Raw genomic sequence first — 20,569 nt, 5'->3', positions numbered from 1 at the left:
GTCTCTCCAGAGATGCTAAATTGGGTTTAGGTCAGGGCTCTGGCTGGGCCAGTCAAGAATGGTCACAGAGTTGTTCCGAAGCCACTCCTTTGTTATTTTAGCTGTGTGCTTAGGGTCATTGTCTTGTTGGAAGGTGAACCTTCGGCCCAGTCTGAGGTCCTGAGCACTCTGGATGAGGTTTTCTTCCAGGATATCTCTGTACTTGGCCGCATTCATCTTTCCTTCAATTGCAACCAGTCGTCCTGTCCCTGCAGCGGAAAAACACCCCCATAGCATGATGCTGCCACCACCATGTTTCACTGTTGGGATTGTATTGGGCAGGTGATGAGCAGTGCCTGGTTTTCTCCACACATACCGCTTAGAATTAACGCCAAAAAGTTCAATCTTTGTCTCATCAGACCAGAGAATCTTATTTCTCATAGTCTGGGAGTCCTTCATGTGTTTTTTGGCAAACTATATGCAGGCTTTCATATGTCTTGCACTGAGGAGAGGCTTCCGTTGGGCCACTCTGCCATAAAGCCCCGACTGGTGGAGGGCTGCAGTGATAGTTGACTTTGTGGAACTTTCTCCCATCTCTCTACTGCATCTCTGGAGTTCAGTCACAGTGATCTTTGGGTTCTTCTTTACCTCTCTCACCAAGGCTCTTCTCCCACGATTGCTCAGTTTGGCTGGACAGCCAGGTCTAGGAAGAGTTCTGGTCGTCCCAAACTTCTTCCATTTAAGGATTATGGAGGCCACTGTGCTCTTAGGAACCTTGAGTGCTGCAGAAATTCTTTTGTAACCTTGGCCAGATCTGTGCCTTGCCACAATTCTGTCTCTGAGCTCCTTGGGCAGTTCCTTCGACCTCATGATTCTCATTTGCTCTGACATGCACTGTGAGCTGTAAGGTCTTATATAGACAGGTGTGTGCCTTTCCTAATCAAGTCCAATCAAGTAAAATTTCTTTTTTTTCTGTCAAGATGGGGTGCATTAATGAGAAATAAAATGAACTTTTTTGATTTTAGCAAATGGCTGCAATAAAACAAAGAGTGAAAAATTTAAAGGGGTCTGAATACGTTCCGTACCCACTCTAATTATTTTAACACACTAACACTAGCCTTACTAAACGTCAGGTCTTTGGCAGGAAAATCATTTTTAATCAATGATTTTATTATTAAGCACAATCTTGATTTTATGTTTTTAACTGAAACCTGGTTAGACTATAATAACAGTGCTGATTAAAAGTCAGCGCTCAGCTTCAAACGACAATGTTAAAAACAACAGACAAAGCCAGGAATCTTGGTGTAGTCATGGACTCAGACCTGAATTTTAACAGCCACATTAAGACAATTACAAAGTCAGCCTATTATCACCTTAAGAATATATCAAGGGTTAAAGGACTTATGTCTCAGCAGGATTTGGAAAAACTTGTCCATGCTTTTATCTTCAGTAGACTTGACTACTGTAATGGTGTCTTTACAGGTCTCCCTAAAAAATCAATCAGACAGCTGCAGCTGATTCAGAACGCTGCTGCTCGAGTCCTCACTAAGACCAAAAAAGTGGATCACATCACTCCAGTTCTGAAGTCTCTACACTGGCTTCCAGTGCCTCAAAGAATTGATTTCAAAATACTTTTGCTGGTTTATAAATCACTAAACGGTTTATGGCGGAAATACATTTCTGATCTGCTACTACACTATGAACCACCCAGACCTCTCAGGTCATCTGGGACAGGTCTGCTTGCTGTCCCCAGAGTCAGAACTAAACAGGGGGAAGCAGCATTCAGTTTTTATGCTCCACATATCTGGAACAAACTCCCAGAAAACTGCAGGTCCACCGCAACTCTCAGTTCTTTTAAATCAAGGCTGAATACCTTTTTTGATGTTGCCTTTCTTTAAATAATTGTTCAATTCTTACACTGAAGTTGCATTGTTGAAACTGTATGACAATTTATATAAGCATGTAAAGAGAATTAAAAAGTAAGACCGGTGGGACCGGCCCGTTCTGGGAACAACAAGGTGGATTACGTGTATAGAGCAACGGCCTAAAATCTCGTATTGTATCTGCTTTTATATTTTTTTTTATTGTTTTTAACTGCTCTTTAATGTTTAATTCCTTATACTGCACTGTTATTCTCATATTTTATCGGTTTCTAATTTTTTCATCGTTTTTAACTGCTCTTTAATGTTAACGTTTTATGTAAAGCACTTTGAATTACTCTGTTGCTGAAATGTGCTATACAAATAAAACTGCCTTGCTGCACTTAGGTAAATAGGCAGGGCATGCACAGTTGACAAGTGGCTTAGAGCCAAAAAAAAACTAGCCACACTAGAACAGTACACTGTCCATTTCATATATATAACTTTGGAATACACACACACACACACAGGCATCTTTGCCTGGTGCTGCGGAGCAGAGTTAAAACATTGTGCCGTTAGTCTGTAAACAGCTGAGCAAAGGTACAGCTCACTCAGTTCCTCTCTGAAGGACACGTAAGAATATGTGTCACATTTTTAGTCTACTACTGTACGGTATGTACAGTCGATAACTATCTTACATCAAGATAAGATACACTCCCATATAGTTAACTCCTGAGGGCAGTACAGTATAGTGCCTCCGACCCAAACTTTCCATCCAACTGGTTGAACCTGCCACTGTACAGATAATACAAGAGGGAACGATTACATTTGTGCGTCATGATGGTGCGCATAGCAAATAATGATTGGTTGCATCATAACAACATGGCCTGGCATATTAACCTGAAGCAATGTTAGAGGACAAATAAATAAAGAAAAAAATATGAATGAAGAAAAAAATCAATACATGATACTGATTCAGTATGATCATTTATTGATTTATTAAAAAAGTCTTATATTGCTTGACTGTTCCATGATCTGTGAAACGTGTGGGCTGATAGTCAACTCTTCTTCATTAAGGAGAAATAATGAGTTTCTCCTTTGCTTTGGAATCCTGGTTTAATGCTCGCCATACCGTGTTGTGTCTTTGTGCGTTGACCTTGGATACAAGCTGTTTAAACCTGCCATAAATACCAGCTCTGTGAGGCTCTCAAAGTACATTTTTGTTGAGACTGGTACAGAGATGTTGATTCTGTGTTGATGTCTTCAGGTCAACTTCAACTTAAAGCACGTTTTTTGCAGCTCTTTTTATATTAAATAACAGCAGTTATTGTTACTTAAAGCTATAGTGCGTACTTTCTGTCGCCCCCATGAGGAATTTTAAGTAATGACAACAATTCTGTCGGTGCATCCACATGAAACAAGCCTTCCATGAGAAGAGGTAATTAACTTTACTCGAGTTTCTGCGTGCGAAAGTCGCCGGACAACACCAATTTCTAAACACAGCCATGCTGAGAAATACAGACAGAGTTGTGTGGAGCCGATAGTCTTAAATAGCTTTGTAGCAACTCATTTGGCAATGGCTTGAATGTAACGGACGTTCATGATTATAAAAAAGTTACGCACTTAAGCTTGAAGTTTTTCCAGTTTTTCACATCTCACTCAGGCTCAATTGTAAAATTGCACCAAATTTGATTTAAAGAAATACTAACTTAACCAAATCTTCCATCCATCTTGATGCTGTAATTTACCCAATTTCACCCCAGGCATCAATATAAGTATTAGTATTTTTGATTCTGATTATAATAATGCATCTTAAAAAAGGCATGTAGAGAAGACTTATGTACCTGTAATTTAAAAAAAATTATTAATTAAAATGTCATGAGTGGAATATCAACTAAATATGTTTACATTTGAAGGCATTCTTTGTTTTAAGTAGGACATGTTTGTATAAAACCAAATGTCATACATCATATTGCAGATAATAAAATTAACTGATAAAATACCTAATTTGCAAAAAAGTTTAATGTGATTATTGCACATTCAGTTTGATTTTGAGCACCAACTTCTGGCTTTTATAGTCTTAAGCTGCTTTGACAGCTTTCATATAATATATAAAAGTAATCATAGAGGGACCCTTGCAAAGTTGACACATTGTAATGCTACCCATTTCCCTTATGGATATGCTTGTTGTTGCCATTATAATATTGCCAATTTCCCACCACCTGTATCCAACAATAAAACAATATAGATCACATCATTCTTGCTATGTATGTACTCACCCCGTCTTTCTGTTTGAGAAGCACTCTGAGGACCTTTTCAGTGAAGAAGAAGAGGTAAAAGCCTGCGAACACCACTGCAGATTTGGACACGTAGAAATCCACCATGGGGTCAAAACCAAAGGCCTACCATTGCAGGAAAAAAGATGGTGTTAGCTTGTGATAAATATTTATAGTAGCTGTTATTACATCATTACTGCCTGACATCACTCGATGTGCATATTTTTGAAATACGGTGTTATTTGAAACTATCAAATGTAATTTTTTTTTTTTTTTTAGAGTGAACATTTGGTAGTTGGTGAATTGCTTGTTTTGAACTCTAAGTGAGTCTAGGCTGCTTAGTCAGCTGTCAAAAAAACAAAGAATGTACTTTCATTTTTGGCAAAGAGTGGAAAAAAAAAACATTTTCTCACGTTTATATTCACTGTCAGGGCTGGCTGATGAACAAACTAAACAATAACATCAACTAGAGCTTATATGGTTTAAGATATTGCAGAGATATTTCACAGTAGCCTCTCATCTGAGACAGGTTCAATTGTGTATGTACTCATCTCCCCCTCCCGTAGACACAAACCTCCCATAAATAAAACCCCTTCAGCTCTGAGGTATACAACTGTTTTTTTTCTTGATGCAATGAATTATAATTATTGGGTTAGTATAGTTTCGGGAGTTGTCGACTCAACTGCATGATCATTTTGGAGGCTGCAGTTTGTGCTGCTGTGTAATTGTATTGCATTACGCAGACAGGTGTTTCTATTATTTTGTCCAACCATATTATAATCAATGAAAACTGAACATTAAAACCTTCACAAAGTTACAATTCATTGCGGGACCGTATTAGATTTAATATCGATCACCGCTACATATGAGTCAGTCAAGACTTGCTTTTTTGAAGTATTTCCCAAATATGATAAATAATATCATAATTTACCCTTAATTTGCTTTGTAAATGCTGCTTTTTGAATTCCTCTGATTTGAAATGTGAGGCAAGTAGAGTGGCTGATCTATGCTTTTCACAAATACGTCTCGCCGGCCGAAAGTTGCAAGGGTGGTTTTTCCGCTCACAGGCGCTAGGGGGGAGCGAGACGACCAGCATTCAACTCGAAAAAAAAGTCATATAACCATTCCAATGACTCCGAAGCTGTTCAGTTAAGGTAAATTAAGCTACAAAAACTGCATAGTTCCCCTTTAATCCTAATGGTGGCAAGATGGCTGCCAATTAGAGCATATCACTCTATAGCTTAATATTATACACAACAAGAACTCATCCTCTTCCATGAAACTGCATAGCAACCCTGCACTGTGAAGGAGCTGCAGCTATGTGAGTCAATGCAGCATCGACACTACCTCTGGGATGAGCTGAAACAGGGCGTTGGAGTAGAGCGTGCCAATGGCCAGGGCTATGAAGTAGAGCAGCAGTCGCTTGTAAAAGGTTTTCTTCATGAAGGGCACCACGCTCGCCCCGACCAGCGAACACAGAGAGATCAGTGTCACACACAGGATCCCATAACCCCACACTGATCAACAGAGAGGAGGCAAAAGAAAAAAAGGGGGGAAGGTGAGGAGAAAAAAAAAAAAGAGAGAGAGGGAGTTAGTTGAGAAATGATTTTATCAGATTAATTACAAAAGTAAGGGACACCAACCAGTTAACTCCCTGAAAAAAAAGGAAAATTGAATTAAATCAACCTGAGGAGGGAAAAAAAAGAGATTTCAAAGACACCAGAGACAACAGGCGTATTTGTCCATTTAAAAAACAGATCAACAGAAGTGACACCACCTTTCATTTGCATTTAAAGATAAGAATTAGTTGTCTTTTGAAGCAGTCCTCAAAACCCCATGCATTTTGATAGAGGGGGGGAAGTGATTAAAGTAAAATTACAGTTTACTTGTGCACAAAAACACACACACACACACCCCCCCCATACTTTTGTCCTAGTCCACTCAGGTGCATCTGTACCACTGTCCTAGCCTCAGGGTACACACTGCAAAACAAAAGGGGGCAAATTGACTTTAAATAGCCCAACAGTAGCAGAAGGAGCATCGCTAACAAGGGGTCACATTTCAATTTGAAGGACGCTTTAAGGGTGCTGCGCACTATTTCTATTTCTATTTCTTCTTATTGTCTTACACAAACTGAAATGTATGAATCCCAAAGACAAAAAATAAAGTGAGTGAAAAACTGTTACCAAGTCACAGTTACATGCTGGTGTGGTAGAAGAAAAAGTGAAACTATCTCTCTCCAAGAAAAACCTCATAGCTGGCCTAGATTACATTGCCAGAAAAGTTGCCATTGACACATATACAAACATACAGTGCACATAAACAGAAAAGCACCGCCAGATGATCGGTGATGCGGTAAGGGTAGAGCGAAGAAGAAAAAAAACATTCCAGAGTGCTTATTAGAGCCCGAGAAAACCACAGAGAGAACACAAAGGCAGGAAGGAGGGGAAACGGATGTGACTACGGGACAGACAAAAGGGCGCTTGGCCAAAGGTGCACTATTTTCAGCTGTGTGGCACTACAGTGAACTAAAGAAGCTTTCAGCTTTGGCGTTTGTGTTTTTGAAAAGCAAAAAAAAAAGTTTATGGGATGCGAAAATATCTATGAGTAAAAGATGTGGATTGAAATATGTATGGATGAATGGCAAACCTCTGGCAGGAGCTGCAGGATTGCAGTGGAGTACAGCGTGCCAATGGCAAGAGCGATGAAAAAGATGAGCAAGTATTTCATATAGCGCGTCTTCATGAAGGGAATGATGAAGACTCCGGTGAGGGAGAAGGCATTGATCACTGTCACGCTCAGGAAAGCAAAGCCCCACACTGGAGGTTTGAGTGACAAGAGGTTGGATGGAAAAGGAAAGTGGAATGTTAAAACAAACTTCCATGCATAATGTGTGGTAATGCAGCTGTAAATGCAGCTTGAGCACTGCATTATCAATAAAACATGTTTTCTTTCAATACAGTTATGTTGAGGTCAAATAAATGAAAAGCTAAATTATGTTACCTAAAATCGTGTTAGAAAACAAATACTTATCTTATTGCATTTTATCTGTATCAGCTGTATTGAAATGCGAGAAAATAAAAGTAAAAATGTCTAAAGAAATCTACATGTGATTTTGAATGTTAACAGATGACGTTATACAATATTTTAATTCATTTAACTCAGCTCTTTTTATCTCAAGGTGAAGACCTGGTGAAGGTGATGCCTTAACTCAGTGGTTCCCAAACTAGGGATAGTATACTGGATAGTTTTACCTCTTATGGCCTCTAAAAACGATTCAAATGAAACAATATAGGAAAGGAACATTGCTCTTTGTGAACTAGTCATAACTCAGAAATATTTGGGAACAACTGCCTTAACTGACACCTGTAGAAAAAGAATAAGGGTAGTGAATATTATTTAAAAGGTTTGTGCCATTTTTGTCTGAGGCTGCAGCACCTGTGAAGTTTATGGGAAAGAAAGGTTAAATTAAGAAATGTATGATATATCCGATGCTGTGTAACAGAAAATACATTACGAGGGTTCAAAAGATGAATGTACAACTCAAGTCTCTAAGAAAACAGGCATTTAATAATGTAAAAAAGGCACAAAAATGTGGACAAACAACGTAAAATTAAGATCAAATTATTATTTGGCAAATAACATTATAAAAATATATATTTAGTAGAACTGCAACGGTTAGTCCACTAATCGATTAGTCGATCGACAGGAAAATAATGGCCAACTATTTTGATAAATCGTTAAAGTAATTTTTCTCGTATATGAAGATTTCCAGGTTTTTCTGTTATATCATATTAAACTGAATATCTTTGTTTTTTTGGACTGACAAAATAAGACATTTAAAGACAAGACCTTGGACTTTATGAAACTAGGATGGACATTTTTCACTATTTTCTGAAAATGTTCACTATTTTCTGACATTTTATAAATAATATAACATAATCGATAATAAAAATCAATGTTAGCTGCGGCCCTAATATTTTGACAAATTAAATGTTTATTTCAGCCTTAAATTTGCTATATTGCTATTGCTAATTGCAACTAGATTCTCTAATGTGGCCTAACTAAATGTTGTCTTGTAGTGTAAAAACCACACCAACTTCAAGACTCAAGCTTTAAGCCACTAAATCAGCATCAATGACTTTAAAACAAGTAAAAAGATGCTGGTTAAGGGAGGAATGTTTGACTTTGACATGACGGGTGATGTGTTTTGATAGTGAATCTGATCAAATGTGATCTCTGAGAAAAGCATAACTTCATATTTAGATAATGAGAACAGATCAGACTATAAACGTCAGTGAGATCTGCAGTAGAGATGAATTTCCATGGCATCTGCCTCCCTGCTGCTGGCAGCTCTCAACAGCCTAGTCAAAGAAAAACAGCTCTGGAGCCAAAATAAGCTGTCTACAAGGGCAAGTGTGAGGCGAGCTGAGGGCATATGAGTGGATGATAAGAGAAAACAAATTTGTCAGTGGAGTGGGAGAGATAGAGCCAGAGCTGTGGGCCATTAAACTAGTTATCTTAGACCTGCCAAATATAAAATAAACTGGGTCAAAAGTAAGAACTGAAATGTGTGAGCTGGCTTAGCTGCGGCACAATGTGATTATAGTCATCACATTCATAAGGAAAGCTGTTATTTTCTATTAGTGGAAACTACTAAAATACAATGAACATTCCCAAAGCATTGCTGCTTTCGGACATCAGTTCTGCTGCAGGTTTGAGGGCAGTACATCACAGTTGACCAAATTATCCAAATCTGTCATTTGCTAGCTTTTTATACCAGCCACATTCTGCAATGCCAATCTAGCTTCCACTCAACAAAAACTCAAAGGCTTGTTAAATTAGATGGAGATGCCGAAATGGCTTCCAGGGCTCTCAAGGACATTCTAATGGGTGTGTCTGGAGTCTGTATGTAGTTACAGTGAGTCAGCAGCCAAGGAAAGAAGAGTTGTTTGTGGCAGGGATGCTTTCCTATCCCACTGTCTTTACCTGGATGAGATCCCTGCTACATACCGTATATGCTGACTGAGGCAGGATTGTGGAGTCTAAAAGGATGTGTTGGTTTTTAAGCCAAACTGTGAAATGCAATCGGAGCCTGGGCTAACTGCATGCTGTTTTGGCTTTCATCTTCCTTGGGTACATCATGATATCACTGTCTCCAGGCAACAAAATACACATTTGGAGTTCAGATCTGTTAAACAAAATGTGTTTTAAGGTCCCATTGCATTACGCTGAAAATAAGATTGTATAGATAACGAGGGAGCAGAGGGGAAAACTTGTAATGCAGTTAGTTATTGACAGAAATGACAATATACTCACTCTAGAGAGCAAAAGAGTTCAGATATACAATAGACAGATACAAACACTATTTGTGTTTTTGGACAGCTGCTGGAGCTTTGTGGCACAGAGAAATAACCTGCATCAGACTTTAGCAACACAAACAATACTTAATGGGATCAATTTATTGTTGGTTTTAGTCTTTTCATTGGATTTGCTGATGTTTAGAAAAATGTAGAAAGTCACCAGACTTTATCCTTTAAATTCACAACAGAATGTAACCTGAAGTTCATTAAAGAAATATCTTCAGAGTTAACAAGATAGACAAAGATTAAATAACATTTTATATGAATGATAAGTAACAAGTTGGTGCTTACCTTCGGCATCTGAGGGCCTGGGGGAGGGGTCAATGCTAGACTCTTCCTCTTTTTGTGCCTTGCAGGTTCCAGCATCCAACTGCTGCAGCATGGTGGGGCACAGCTCCCGTAAGCCCTGCCCATCCAGTCGGGACTGCTCGCTGATGCTGTAAATTGCCAGCGTGTCTGCAGGCAAGCACTGGAAATGAAAACATACATCAGTCAGGCCAAAAGAAGTTACCATTTCACTTCACAATTTATTTAGCCAGGATGACAGGTCTGTGACAGGTCAGGGTGCTTAAAATGTTAACCAGACACAAAGCAGGCTCATATTTGTGTGCAATTTAGCTTTAAAAATTAAAAAGTGATCAGATTTGGCTAATTAAATCCAAAAATATTTAGAAATTGATTAATCGTTTAGTTTATTTCTCAAGCAAAAACACCAAACATTGTCTGGTTCCAGCTTCTCAAGTGTGATATTTTGCTGCCTATATCTTTTATGTATATTTTAAGTTATATATTCTATGGTTGGTTGAACAAAACAAGACGTGAACATGCACCTTGGGCCTTTAGTAAAGTTACCATTTTTCTGAGGTTTTATTCATCAATTAATCAAAACACAACATTCATATCATTCAATAGTGAAAAAAGTAGTAGTTGCTGTCCTAAACCAACTACAAGATAAATATATAGTATGTTGTCTGCTTCAGGTGCTTACATACAGTACATACTTATTTTTACTAATTCTGGCATATTTACATGGTGTTTTTATACAACAATGTTCACAAATATGCATGGTCCCTATCAAATAAACCAATAAAATAAAAATAAAAAATAATTTTCAAAAAAATATATTATTTTACTTATATTGACTCCTTTTATATCATTTCTAATTGTAGGGTGTCTGCCATAAGATTGCTTGAGATTTAAACAAAACTACAAAAAAATGTACGAACAATGTAGAACTGGACAAATACAGATGGAGGAGATGCCTAACCGCCATTAAAAGGCAGATAGGAGACATGCAGTGATGTCAACTTCTGAAATCTATCTCCAGCTCTCAAACCTCAAAAGTCAAGTTGAAAGATCTAACTGTATCTATTTCATTCCTACATTGGGACACAGGAGCCGGTTAGAATTTCATCTCCTGAGGAAAAAAAGCTAAGCTGAGTTAAAGACAAGTGGTGTTTTCCACAACAGCAGGAAATGTATTCAATATTCTATTCAATGATGGTACAGTATAAACTGATCCCAGCATAACCAACAAATCATTCATTGTGGCAGTTGTGAAGTGACGAGTAGCTGCCTGTTAAAGGTGTTTAGCAACATGCAGGTGACACATGACTGAACAGGTTACTAAAGAGAGGCCAGTGCACTAAATGGGGAGAGCAGTGACAGTGATTGGCCTTTCTCCAAGTCTGACACCTATTCTAAAACAGGCGCTGGCTGTTTTTCATAATCATACAGCAACCCACAATTGTGCATTCCAACAAAAATCACTCGCTCTGTCTCATTTCTCAGTAGAGGTTATAACTTTGTCACCAATACTCAGGGTAAATCTATTCAAAAGCAGATCTGCAAGTGAGTCAATCATCCACGCCTTTAAGCATGGGAAATATGCTAAATATTTCAGCTATCTGACACTGGTGGCTCCTACTTTTTTCAGCCGGGACTAAAGCTGGATTTACCCCTCTACTACCTCTACTTCAGAGTGTTGCAGGGGCTCTGCCGGAAGTTTTGACACAGCTAATGTGCACCTTCTCAAAAACAACTCATCAGGTCTCTTCTGGTGACATCCTGTTGTGGCAAAATCTTTGCTGCAGCAGTAAAAAAAAAAATAAAAAAAATAACTGGATGTAACTTCAGTTGTTTGAGTACGAGAACTGGAAGTAGAGGAAGAGGGAGTGAGACGGCGCCTGGACACGGACGAGAGATGTGACGAGTTTATCATGGTTTATAAAAATACAAACATTTCATACACCAGGCGTATGGAACGCAGCCGACACTCTGTTTGTCACTGAGAAGAATTGAAGAGTAACATGGGGCTTTATGATCAAAGACAATTTTTCTCTCTCCCCGGGGAAGTAGAGTACACGTAAACATTATTGATAGAATACTCTGCCAGACCTCTAAAATTTAGAGCAAGCTCTAGTTCTGCCAGATCTATTTTATAATCAAGAGCTATACTCAAATATCACACATCCCTGTCTCCCCCTGTCTCAATTGTTTGGCCACAACTTCCTGCCCTTACTGCACCTGTTGGGGAGCAGGATTCGTGTGAAAGAGCCACATGGCGCACATGCTTGTTTTCTTCGGTTTGGTTATGGTTGGTTTATCTATTGTTTATACATCATGTAACACTTGTTAGCACATACGGTTTTCATTGATCCAACACTCACAGCTCACTGACAACTGATCACACACACACCCACAACTTGCATTATTTGAATTATCCTTAAGAAATTATTTTTGACATAACTGGTACTGTATGAACCTCCCTTGTTTGATTAGGCCTTAAGGAGCCACTCGTTACACTGACCACTCCCTCTTCCAGTGTGAACAAGTTTTACATCAACGCTCTTTATCACAGGCTATAACAAGTCAATGAAAGAGGGTACATACACTTTGGGTATATTGACATTAAACACGTCTACAGAGAGCTCCTACCCAGACCTGATTAGACTGAATATAATTTAGACCCGGCCCAACTCTGAACAGTTACTAGTAATAAAGACCTCTAACTCATGATGGGAGCCCGTCAATGTCAGGATCATTAATTAAAGACGGCAATAAAAGGAACCCATAAACTGCAACTCAGGTTTAATTTATGAAGCTACTTATGAGCTTTCAGTGTACTCTTTGTATTCGGCAGCGGTTCCATAGCAAGATTATGCACACTATATATTAAACTATGCAGCGGAAATAATTAGTGGATTAACTGATTAGTCAATTGACAATATTTATTTTTTTAACATAATTCAAAACAAAAAAAGAATTTACTAATTGCTGGTTCCAGTTCCTCAAATGTAAAGATGTGGTGCTTTTCTCTCTTTTATATAATTGTATATAAAATATTTTGGGGTTTGAACTGCTGATCAGAAAAACAAGAAATTTAAAAGACCTCAAATTGGACTCTAGGAGACTGGCTTCTTCTTCTTTTTTAAAACTATTTTCTGGGTGGGTTTTGATAGTGAAGGGATGACAGGAAAGAGAGAGATGGTGTTGTGATTCGTGGTCAAAGACTTAAACCCTTATTCATCAGGGCGCCCCTCTCCTCATGTTTCCTAATTAACACTTGAAGGCAAAACATAACATTATGAAAAAGGTAATCCCAAAATGTGGTTGCTTCATGTGCTTTATCTGTATTGATTCAATTTGCACCTGTCCAGCCACAGTGGAGCACCCTATCAACTCAAAGTGCTAACACAAGATAAGGAAATGCTTTTGTTATCACCTTGGACCGGTTAGATTTGGGAGGTGGGATTGTTGTAGGTTTCTCGGCCACATTGCTGCTGTCGCTGTCCCCTTCACCCTGACTCTGGCTGAGGAGGGCCAGCAGAGAGCGCAGCTGGGGCACTGTGATGGTGCTGTTGTCTCCATAGCGGGACAGCAGGTCCTGGAGCACCTGGGCAGGGGACTGTTTCTGAACTTCCCCCTGACATGCTACTCGGCCCAAGGGGCAGAGAAGCACAGTCAGGGCCAGAACAAACATAAGCTGGGACTGGAGAAGGGTGATGGTCATAGTGGCACGGCCATGAGGGGACCAGATAAGCATGGCTTCGTCACTGGCTGGCGGATTCTGATCTGTCGGGGGGAGGGCGAGACGAGAATAAGAGAAGAAATGCTTAAACTTTTAAAACTACGACAAAAGAAACACTGTTTTCTAAACTACGCACTTGGCAATAGAAGCACTGAATGTAAACATACATAAGCTTGTTCACAAAAACCCATTTGAACCCATTGCTACACATACAGCTACATAATAACATTGCATAAATAAAATACTAAAATGATGACTTAAATGAAGAAATATCTGATCAACTAATCAAAATAGAGAATTTAAAGAAGCATTTGGTGCCAAGTTTTAGGCACTCAACAGTTTTGAATACTAGGCAAAATAACTGTAGGCCACTACTCAAAAAAGAGCATTGATAACTAAGCCTCACTGACATTGTTTAGTAGGTAAGGAGCTAATCCTAACAGTAAACTTAACACCCAAAGTAGACCCAAAAGCCCACCTAGAGCACAAAGCACAGAGGGAGGAGGAAACCAGTGGAATAAACACAGCTATCAATTACATACATACATACATATTACAGACAATTATAGCACACATTCACCAGACAATGCACACACTATCAGTGACAGTGACGCCAGTGTAATAAACCAGCAAATGAATACAGAAACTCTCTTAAACGCAAACCAGACATGCAGGATTCAGAAATTGATGTTTTATCATGTCACTTAAAACTTGCCCAGTTTTATACACAAGAATTACAAATATATATATATATATATATATATATATATATACATACATATATACACATATACATATATATATATATATATACATATACACACACACACACACACACACACACATTTTACATCAGCCAATGTGGGTGGGAATAATAGTTTGCAAGCCTCCCTGACACAAACTTTTATGTACACACACCACACACAGGGCAAGCTGTAATGTTCCCATGCCCCGCTCCAACACACAGAGCACAGATTCATTCACATGCAAAACTGGGCGGAATAGACAGACCCATTCATTTCTGAGTGAAGAGACGCTTACCTTTTCCTACAGAGGCTCTAATTGTAGATGATGTGTAAAGCGCCTGAGTCAGTCTGTCTGCCCTGAAGCTCCCAGCGTGCTGAGTAATGCCCACAGGTTACCTGGGGGCAGAGATGGAGTCGGGGAATAGCGAGCGGAGAGGAGGAAATGCCTCAGGCGAGCAGCGAGCTCCTCAGGAGTGCAGTGAACTGTGGAGGAGAGAAAGAGACAGATAAAGAATGTTACGACTGACCGGTGAGAAAGAAAGAAAGAAAGAAAGAAAGAAATAGGAAAGGATGAAAGAAAAGAGGCAGTGAAGAAGAAATACATCTGAAATGGCAGCTGCCAGCTTAAATGTTCTGTATTGGCTCTACCCATCGACTTTTCTTCTTTAAATTCCAATCTTACGCTAAGGCCACAAGTCCAGCACCGAGCCAAACCCTCGCAATGAGCATTCCTTGTTGATTCAAATGTGGCTACATAAAGACAAGACTATTTCAGACATCTGATGGGGAAATACTGCAGCTGCAAACATCCAATTCAGCTGAAGCTGTAGAGAAACACTACATGCTGCCAGCCAATATGACCAAGTTTCTATCACTATCACTGAGGAATAAGAAACTCTAGAAATCTTGCTTATAAATGCCAGGAGTCAAAATAAGTGAGACAGCTTTACATATACTGCCGAGATGCCCTTGACCAAAGCACAACAATCCAACTGCTCAGTGGTCAACAATATACATGTGTGTACGTTTTGGGCAGCTGTGTGGAAATGTGAGAACAGCTGAACAAAAAGTTGACTTTCCACAGATAAAATACAACTTTCAAAAGGTCAGTCTGACTGCTTTATCTTACTTCACCAACTTTTTCCTCTCTGATCTGAAGAGGTAAAGAGAAGACTCTGTTCTTCCATATGTCACCCCCTCCCCAATGAATTGTACCCTCTCTCCAACATTTTCCTCCTCTACTTGATCTAATGAGACCTTATTCGGAAGTAGGGGAGAAACAGGGTATGGGAAATAAGAAAAAAATCCTCTTAAGTCTCTTCAGCTCCAATTTTTCGTTTCTCTCCCCATCACTTGTCTCTTACGCAATCCATGTAAAAAGTTGCAGGAGCGCTGAACTTTGCCCTCCTTACTGCAGGCTGCAATTGTTAGTGAAGCACAGGTTGAAGCCAGGAGTGGATAAAAGCGCTGATATGCTTATTGACAGTATGTGGATTGACAACAATTTTTCAGTAATGAATTTGTTGTAGATTGACTATCTTCAGGTGTTTTAACAAACTAGTAATCTGAAGAAAATAAGGAAAATGTGATGGACATTTTTCACTACTGTTGGACTTTTCATATTTTAATCTTCCATTACATTACACAATTCTATAATATATTGGGATAGCTATATATTCATTGTACAGTAGTACATTTTCCTCTGAAGTTACTTGCGAAAGCCATTATTTCCATTAAATAATGTGTTTTTGGCTAGTCCACAACCTTAAATGTGTCCTGAAAATGCTATTACCAAAATGCAGTTATTCCCACTGATTTGCAGCATGCCAGTAAAGGTTTAACACAACCAGATATTAAAAGGGACAGCTAAATTAAATTGAGGAAGCTGATAACGCTGGCCATAATTAGGACTACTGGAAGTGCTATGGTGGTTTTCAGCAATTTCTTATGCTACTGCTTTGGCCAAAGTCTTCATATTTGACCTGGTCAAATGAAGGTTTAACAAAAAGAGAACATCAATCTGTATTACCTAGAGATATCTAGAGGTCAAATCACCCGACCCTACTTGAAGCATTCCCTCGTAGTGTACAGTAGCTTCTATAACATACACTGGTCACATCCAACAATAAGCCCTGCACCTCTATGGGCTGAAATATGTGCCACCAGAAACTGAATTTGAATCCTTTATATTTGAATTTGAATTGCTAAACTTGAATAACTGCATTGAAAAGCTGAATTTGAATCACATCATTTGAAATTGTATTGTTTAATTTGAATCATTGCATTGGAAAACTGAATCTGAATAGTATAATTTGAAATTGAATTATTATATATATATATATATATATATATATATATATATATATATATATATATATATATATATATATATAAAATTATTCGTTTGGAACTGAAGTCCAATCAGATTTGATCCTCACTGAAAATTCAACTCTTTATACATCTTCACATTCAGTTCTCACAATTCAGATTCAAATTACTGTGACAGACATCCGGGTAGTTGGACGATGAAGGAAGAGCAATCGAGCGCAGATCGATAGGTAGAGTTCAGTGGCGCAGGATTAGCACTAAAAATGCCAGACTGTTGTACTGTTTATGGATGTTCGAACGAAAGAAATGAAGAAAAAAAACCAGCAAGGGATAACAGTTCACAGGTGAGAATGTGTTTTATGATATATATGCCGCCTTGGACCTGCAATCTGAGCTTCGGCGGCAGCGGGAGGTGGAGAGTACCGTGGCCGGCGGCAGTGTCTCTTCCCCCGGGCAGGAACACCGCTTCGCCTCGCTGCTGCGCCAGTCCCCGCTGATCCATATGGGACCGGCCAAAGACAGAGTGGTAATCGGCAGGATCTTCCACGTAGTCCAGGACGACCTGTACGTAGATTTCGGCTGGAAGTTCCACTGCGTTTGCTGGCGGACGGTGAGAAGCTAAAGCGGGACAGCAAAGGCCGTCTGCGGCTGCAGGATCTGGAGCTCACTGCCCGCTTCCTGGGAGCCAAAACCGACACCACGCAGCTGGAGGCCAAGGCCGTACTGCTGGGCCCGCTGGAGGGAAGGGAAGCCCGGGAGAACTAGAACCAGGACTCAGCGGAGCGGACTGTCACAGCCTGCTGAAGTTTAAATCACAGGTTTCCTAAAGGGAGTCTGGCGGGACTCGGACTGTGGACGACGAAACATAACTTAAGTCTCGTTAAATAAATAACTACATGCAGAAATAAGTGAATAAATAGTGGAGGGGTGAGCCTGGACATTTCAGTCTGTTTAAACCTCACTTTGAAGCAGAACCTCTTAGTTCAGAAGGTGATCTGATTATAATAAATATTCTTTGTATTAACACATTAGTCTCTTTGTTTTGTTTGTTACTGCACATGATGATAAAGCTACACTTTTAAATCACAAACAAAACTAACTTTAATATGTATATAAACGCTCTAAGGAAGGAGACAAACTATCAGATATTTTGAGTTGATTAAAAATAGACTCAAATAATAATTTACTATTTTGCGTTGTAATGTGGAAACATCTTGTATAAACTCCGGGGACTGGCTCTTACATCACATTGTATTGCAGGCTTGCAGATGTACAAAGTAAACCAATACAATTCAAATGTTTAAATTAATTAAACATGTATTTTCAAATAGATAGTCACACCATTTTGCATGCAGTAGGCTAAGGTAAGTAGCGACAGTTCATTTTAAATTGACTTAAGTGGAAGAATGTGACTAATAAACCGAGGCCTACTAACACCAGGCATTACATTTTGAACATTGTGAACAGGTAGATTATATTATCTATGGGTCAAGGCGAGGCAAGCACTTCTTCCTCGTTTCATGGCGGGTATCTGCGCCACCTGAACTCTACCTATCGATCTGCGCTCGATTGGTCTTCCTTCATCGTCCAACTACCCGGATGTCTGTCACAGTAATTTGAATCTGAATTGTGAGAACTGAATGTGAAGATATATAAAGAGTTGAATTTTCAGTGAGGATCAAATGTGATTGGACTTCAGTTCCAAACGAATACGTTCAATTTCAAATTATACTATTCAGATTCAGTTTTCCAATGCAGTGATTCAAATTAAACAATACAATTTCAAATGATGTGATTCAAATTCAGCTTTTCAATGCAGTTATTCAAGTTTAGCAATTCAAATTCAGTTTCTGGTGGCACATATTTCAGCCCATACACCTCTCCAAGGTGTGTGATGAAATGTTTAGGAGTGACTAAAGGCAACAGCATACGGCAGGCATGCCCTGGATAAACATTTGGGTATTATGTTGCATTCTAACATCTGGCTACACAAACCGATTAAAGGCAGAGTTCACATGTCATTTAAGTGCCGACAAATAGGCACTATTGTTACATTGTGCACACATCACATTTAAATAACGGCTGTTAACAACCAAGCCTAAGGCCAAAAAAAAAAAAAAGGACCCTTAAATAAACAGCATCAGCTGTCTCTATATAGCAAGATAACCAGGGAGGAAGAGGAGCTGTTAAACTGCTGCCTGTCACCTTGCTTTCTCAGCTGTGATGATAACCCAGGACGCAGTACGGACACTTAATATACACATGCACTCATGCTTCTAGTCCATGCTCTAAGCCCTTATTTTGCTTTGGAGAGCATAGATCCAAACAGTAAAGCTACAATAAAGACTGAAGGAGCAAAATCCTTGTTCACTGGCAGACCTTTGCTTTGGTCTCAGTGTGGCTGCGGTCCAATTAAATACTGAAACTGCTTTTAAATGTCAGCATGTCAGGTCAGACTGATGTCCCGGCACACTCAGACACACATGCATTTAGAGTCCAAGGCCTATTTGTAGCTGTGGAGATAAAGTGGTGGGAAAAGGCAAACTGCAGCAGGGATGTTAGTCCTTCACTACGACAGTGAAGGGCTCTGCCATGGTGTTAAATATGAGTTAGAGCTGCTTCTCAGTTCACCAGTTATATGATAAGGAAAAACAAACAATCCAAGGCAAAGGCAAAGTTATGACTGATAAAGTGCTGACGGAAACTTTCCACACTTTTCTGACACTCTGCACTCTATTGGATCTTGACTTAACTTTTCAACAATCACGGGATTCTCAGTCGTATACATTTCTTTTATCAACCAAATTTGCACTAGTTTGGTGGTAGATGCAGTATTTTGTGGACAGTTCTACAGTACATCTCAACTTAGGCTACTTTTGGTCAGGATCTTGATTTAACTCCCCTGCCATGAAATAACCTAGATGTTTTTGAATCAATTCAGTGGCAACTTCAACTTTATGAAAAACACTACACACACCGCTGTTTGTCACATCACGCACTGTATCAATATTTTTGTGATCTACGATTTTAAAAGCATGCTAAACCTTGTTAAAAATACCTTTAGCACTGTGATCGACACGTAGCAGCCTGTATGTTTGCATTCACTAAAGCTGAAAGTGGACTGAGTCCACTCAAACTGTTGTGTTTGTATTCAAATGTGTCTGTTGGCTCAGAAGCAGACACCAGCAGAATAATTCTCCAGAGTGCTCTCAGATCTTCTGGTGTCAGTTTATTAAACAACTAATTGTAAAGCATAAAGCATACAGTACCTTTTATGAGTGGAGACACACAAACAGCAGCTACCCCTTGCTAGTTCCTTCTTAATTCAACGCAGACTGTTTCTGGAAGCAGACTCTGGTGTGTCCTCTCACATCTGCATAGTCAACTGTCTCCTCCCTGGGTCACTTTATATACTGTGAAGGGCAGGTTAAGCTGTGCACCGACTCATCAACCTTTACCTAAGGCCCATAATTATTGTTTCACGCAGTCCTCAGGCTGATATCATCAACCAAGACTGTCATTAGATGAGAGAAAGATGGCTATGGGCATGATGGTGGTTCATTGAACGCATTGTCCACGTGCTCCACTCATCCTGGGAGTACATCAAAGCATCATTCACCATAAAATTAAAGGGTATGGACATGACTTGGCCTGGCTCAATCCCTCACTTTTACCCAGAGGCCAGCTTAGAGGTCAGAGATCGGGAAGCAGAAAGCCACAGAGCACATACTGTATACTTCAGTCCTGCACCTGAGCACAATGTTGAAGTGCTGGTGTTTTTGTGTCAAAATTGACCACCATAGTTACCATAAGTATATCAAGTATTCCTTGCATTATTACAGACGCTAATGATAGGAAAGTTTGATCGCTGTTATGTCTGCTCTTACATTTATGAATGGTTTAAATTTAACAAAACGGTTTTCAAAACTTTTCCCAAACTGAAAATGTTTTTTTTTTTTTTTAAAAAGAACATTCTAGGGTTATTATC

General features: G+C 39.3%; 1 protein-coding gene and 1 pseudogene across 3 annotated transcripts in view; one reads left to right on the top strand and one right to left on the bottom strand.

The window, feature by feature from the left end:
* The window catches only part of slc39a14 (solute carrier family 39 member 14), a 34,789-nt gene that overhangs the window by 10,654 nt on the left and 3,566 nt on the right, over window positions 1-20,569 (bottom strand). For 2 of the 3 annotated variants that reach the window (XM_078251419.1, XM_078251421.1), the window contains exons 2-6: window positions 14,549-14,736; window positions 13,202-13,551; window positions 9,769-9,946; window positions 6,764-6,933; window positions 4,118-4,240 (exon numbers count right to left, since the gene is read on the bottom strand). In XM_078251419.1, the coding sequence (XP_078107545.1) occupies window positions 4,118-4,240; window positions 6,764-6,933; window positions 9,769-9,946; window positions 13,202-13,522 (792 nt within the window). In that variant the 5' untranslated portion in view covers window positions 13,523-13,551; window positions 14,549-14,736. Of the gene's footprint in view, window positions 1-4,117; window positions 4,241-5,461; window positions 5,632-6,763; window positions 6,934-9,768; window positions 9,947-13,201; window positions 13,552-14,548; window positions 14,737-20,569 lie in introns of all 3 variants that reach the window. The other variant, XM_078251420.1, reaches the window with a different exon arrangement.
* Window positions 14,635-17,607, top strand: LOC144517752 (small ribosomal subunit protein bS1m pseudogene; annotated as a pseudogene).

The sequence above is a fragment of the Sander vitreus genome, chromosome 5 (genome assembly GCF_031162955.1).
Source record: "Sander vitreus isolate 19-12246 chromosome 5, sanVit1, whole genome shotgun sequence".
In the NCBI taxonomy this organism is placed as follows: Eukaryota; Metazoa; Chordata; class Actinopteri; order Perciformes; family Percidae; genus Sander; species Sander vitreus.
This window is presented reverse-complemented; position numbering and strand designations above follow the sequence as displayed.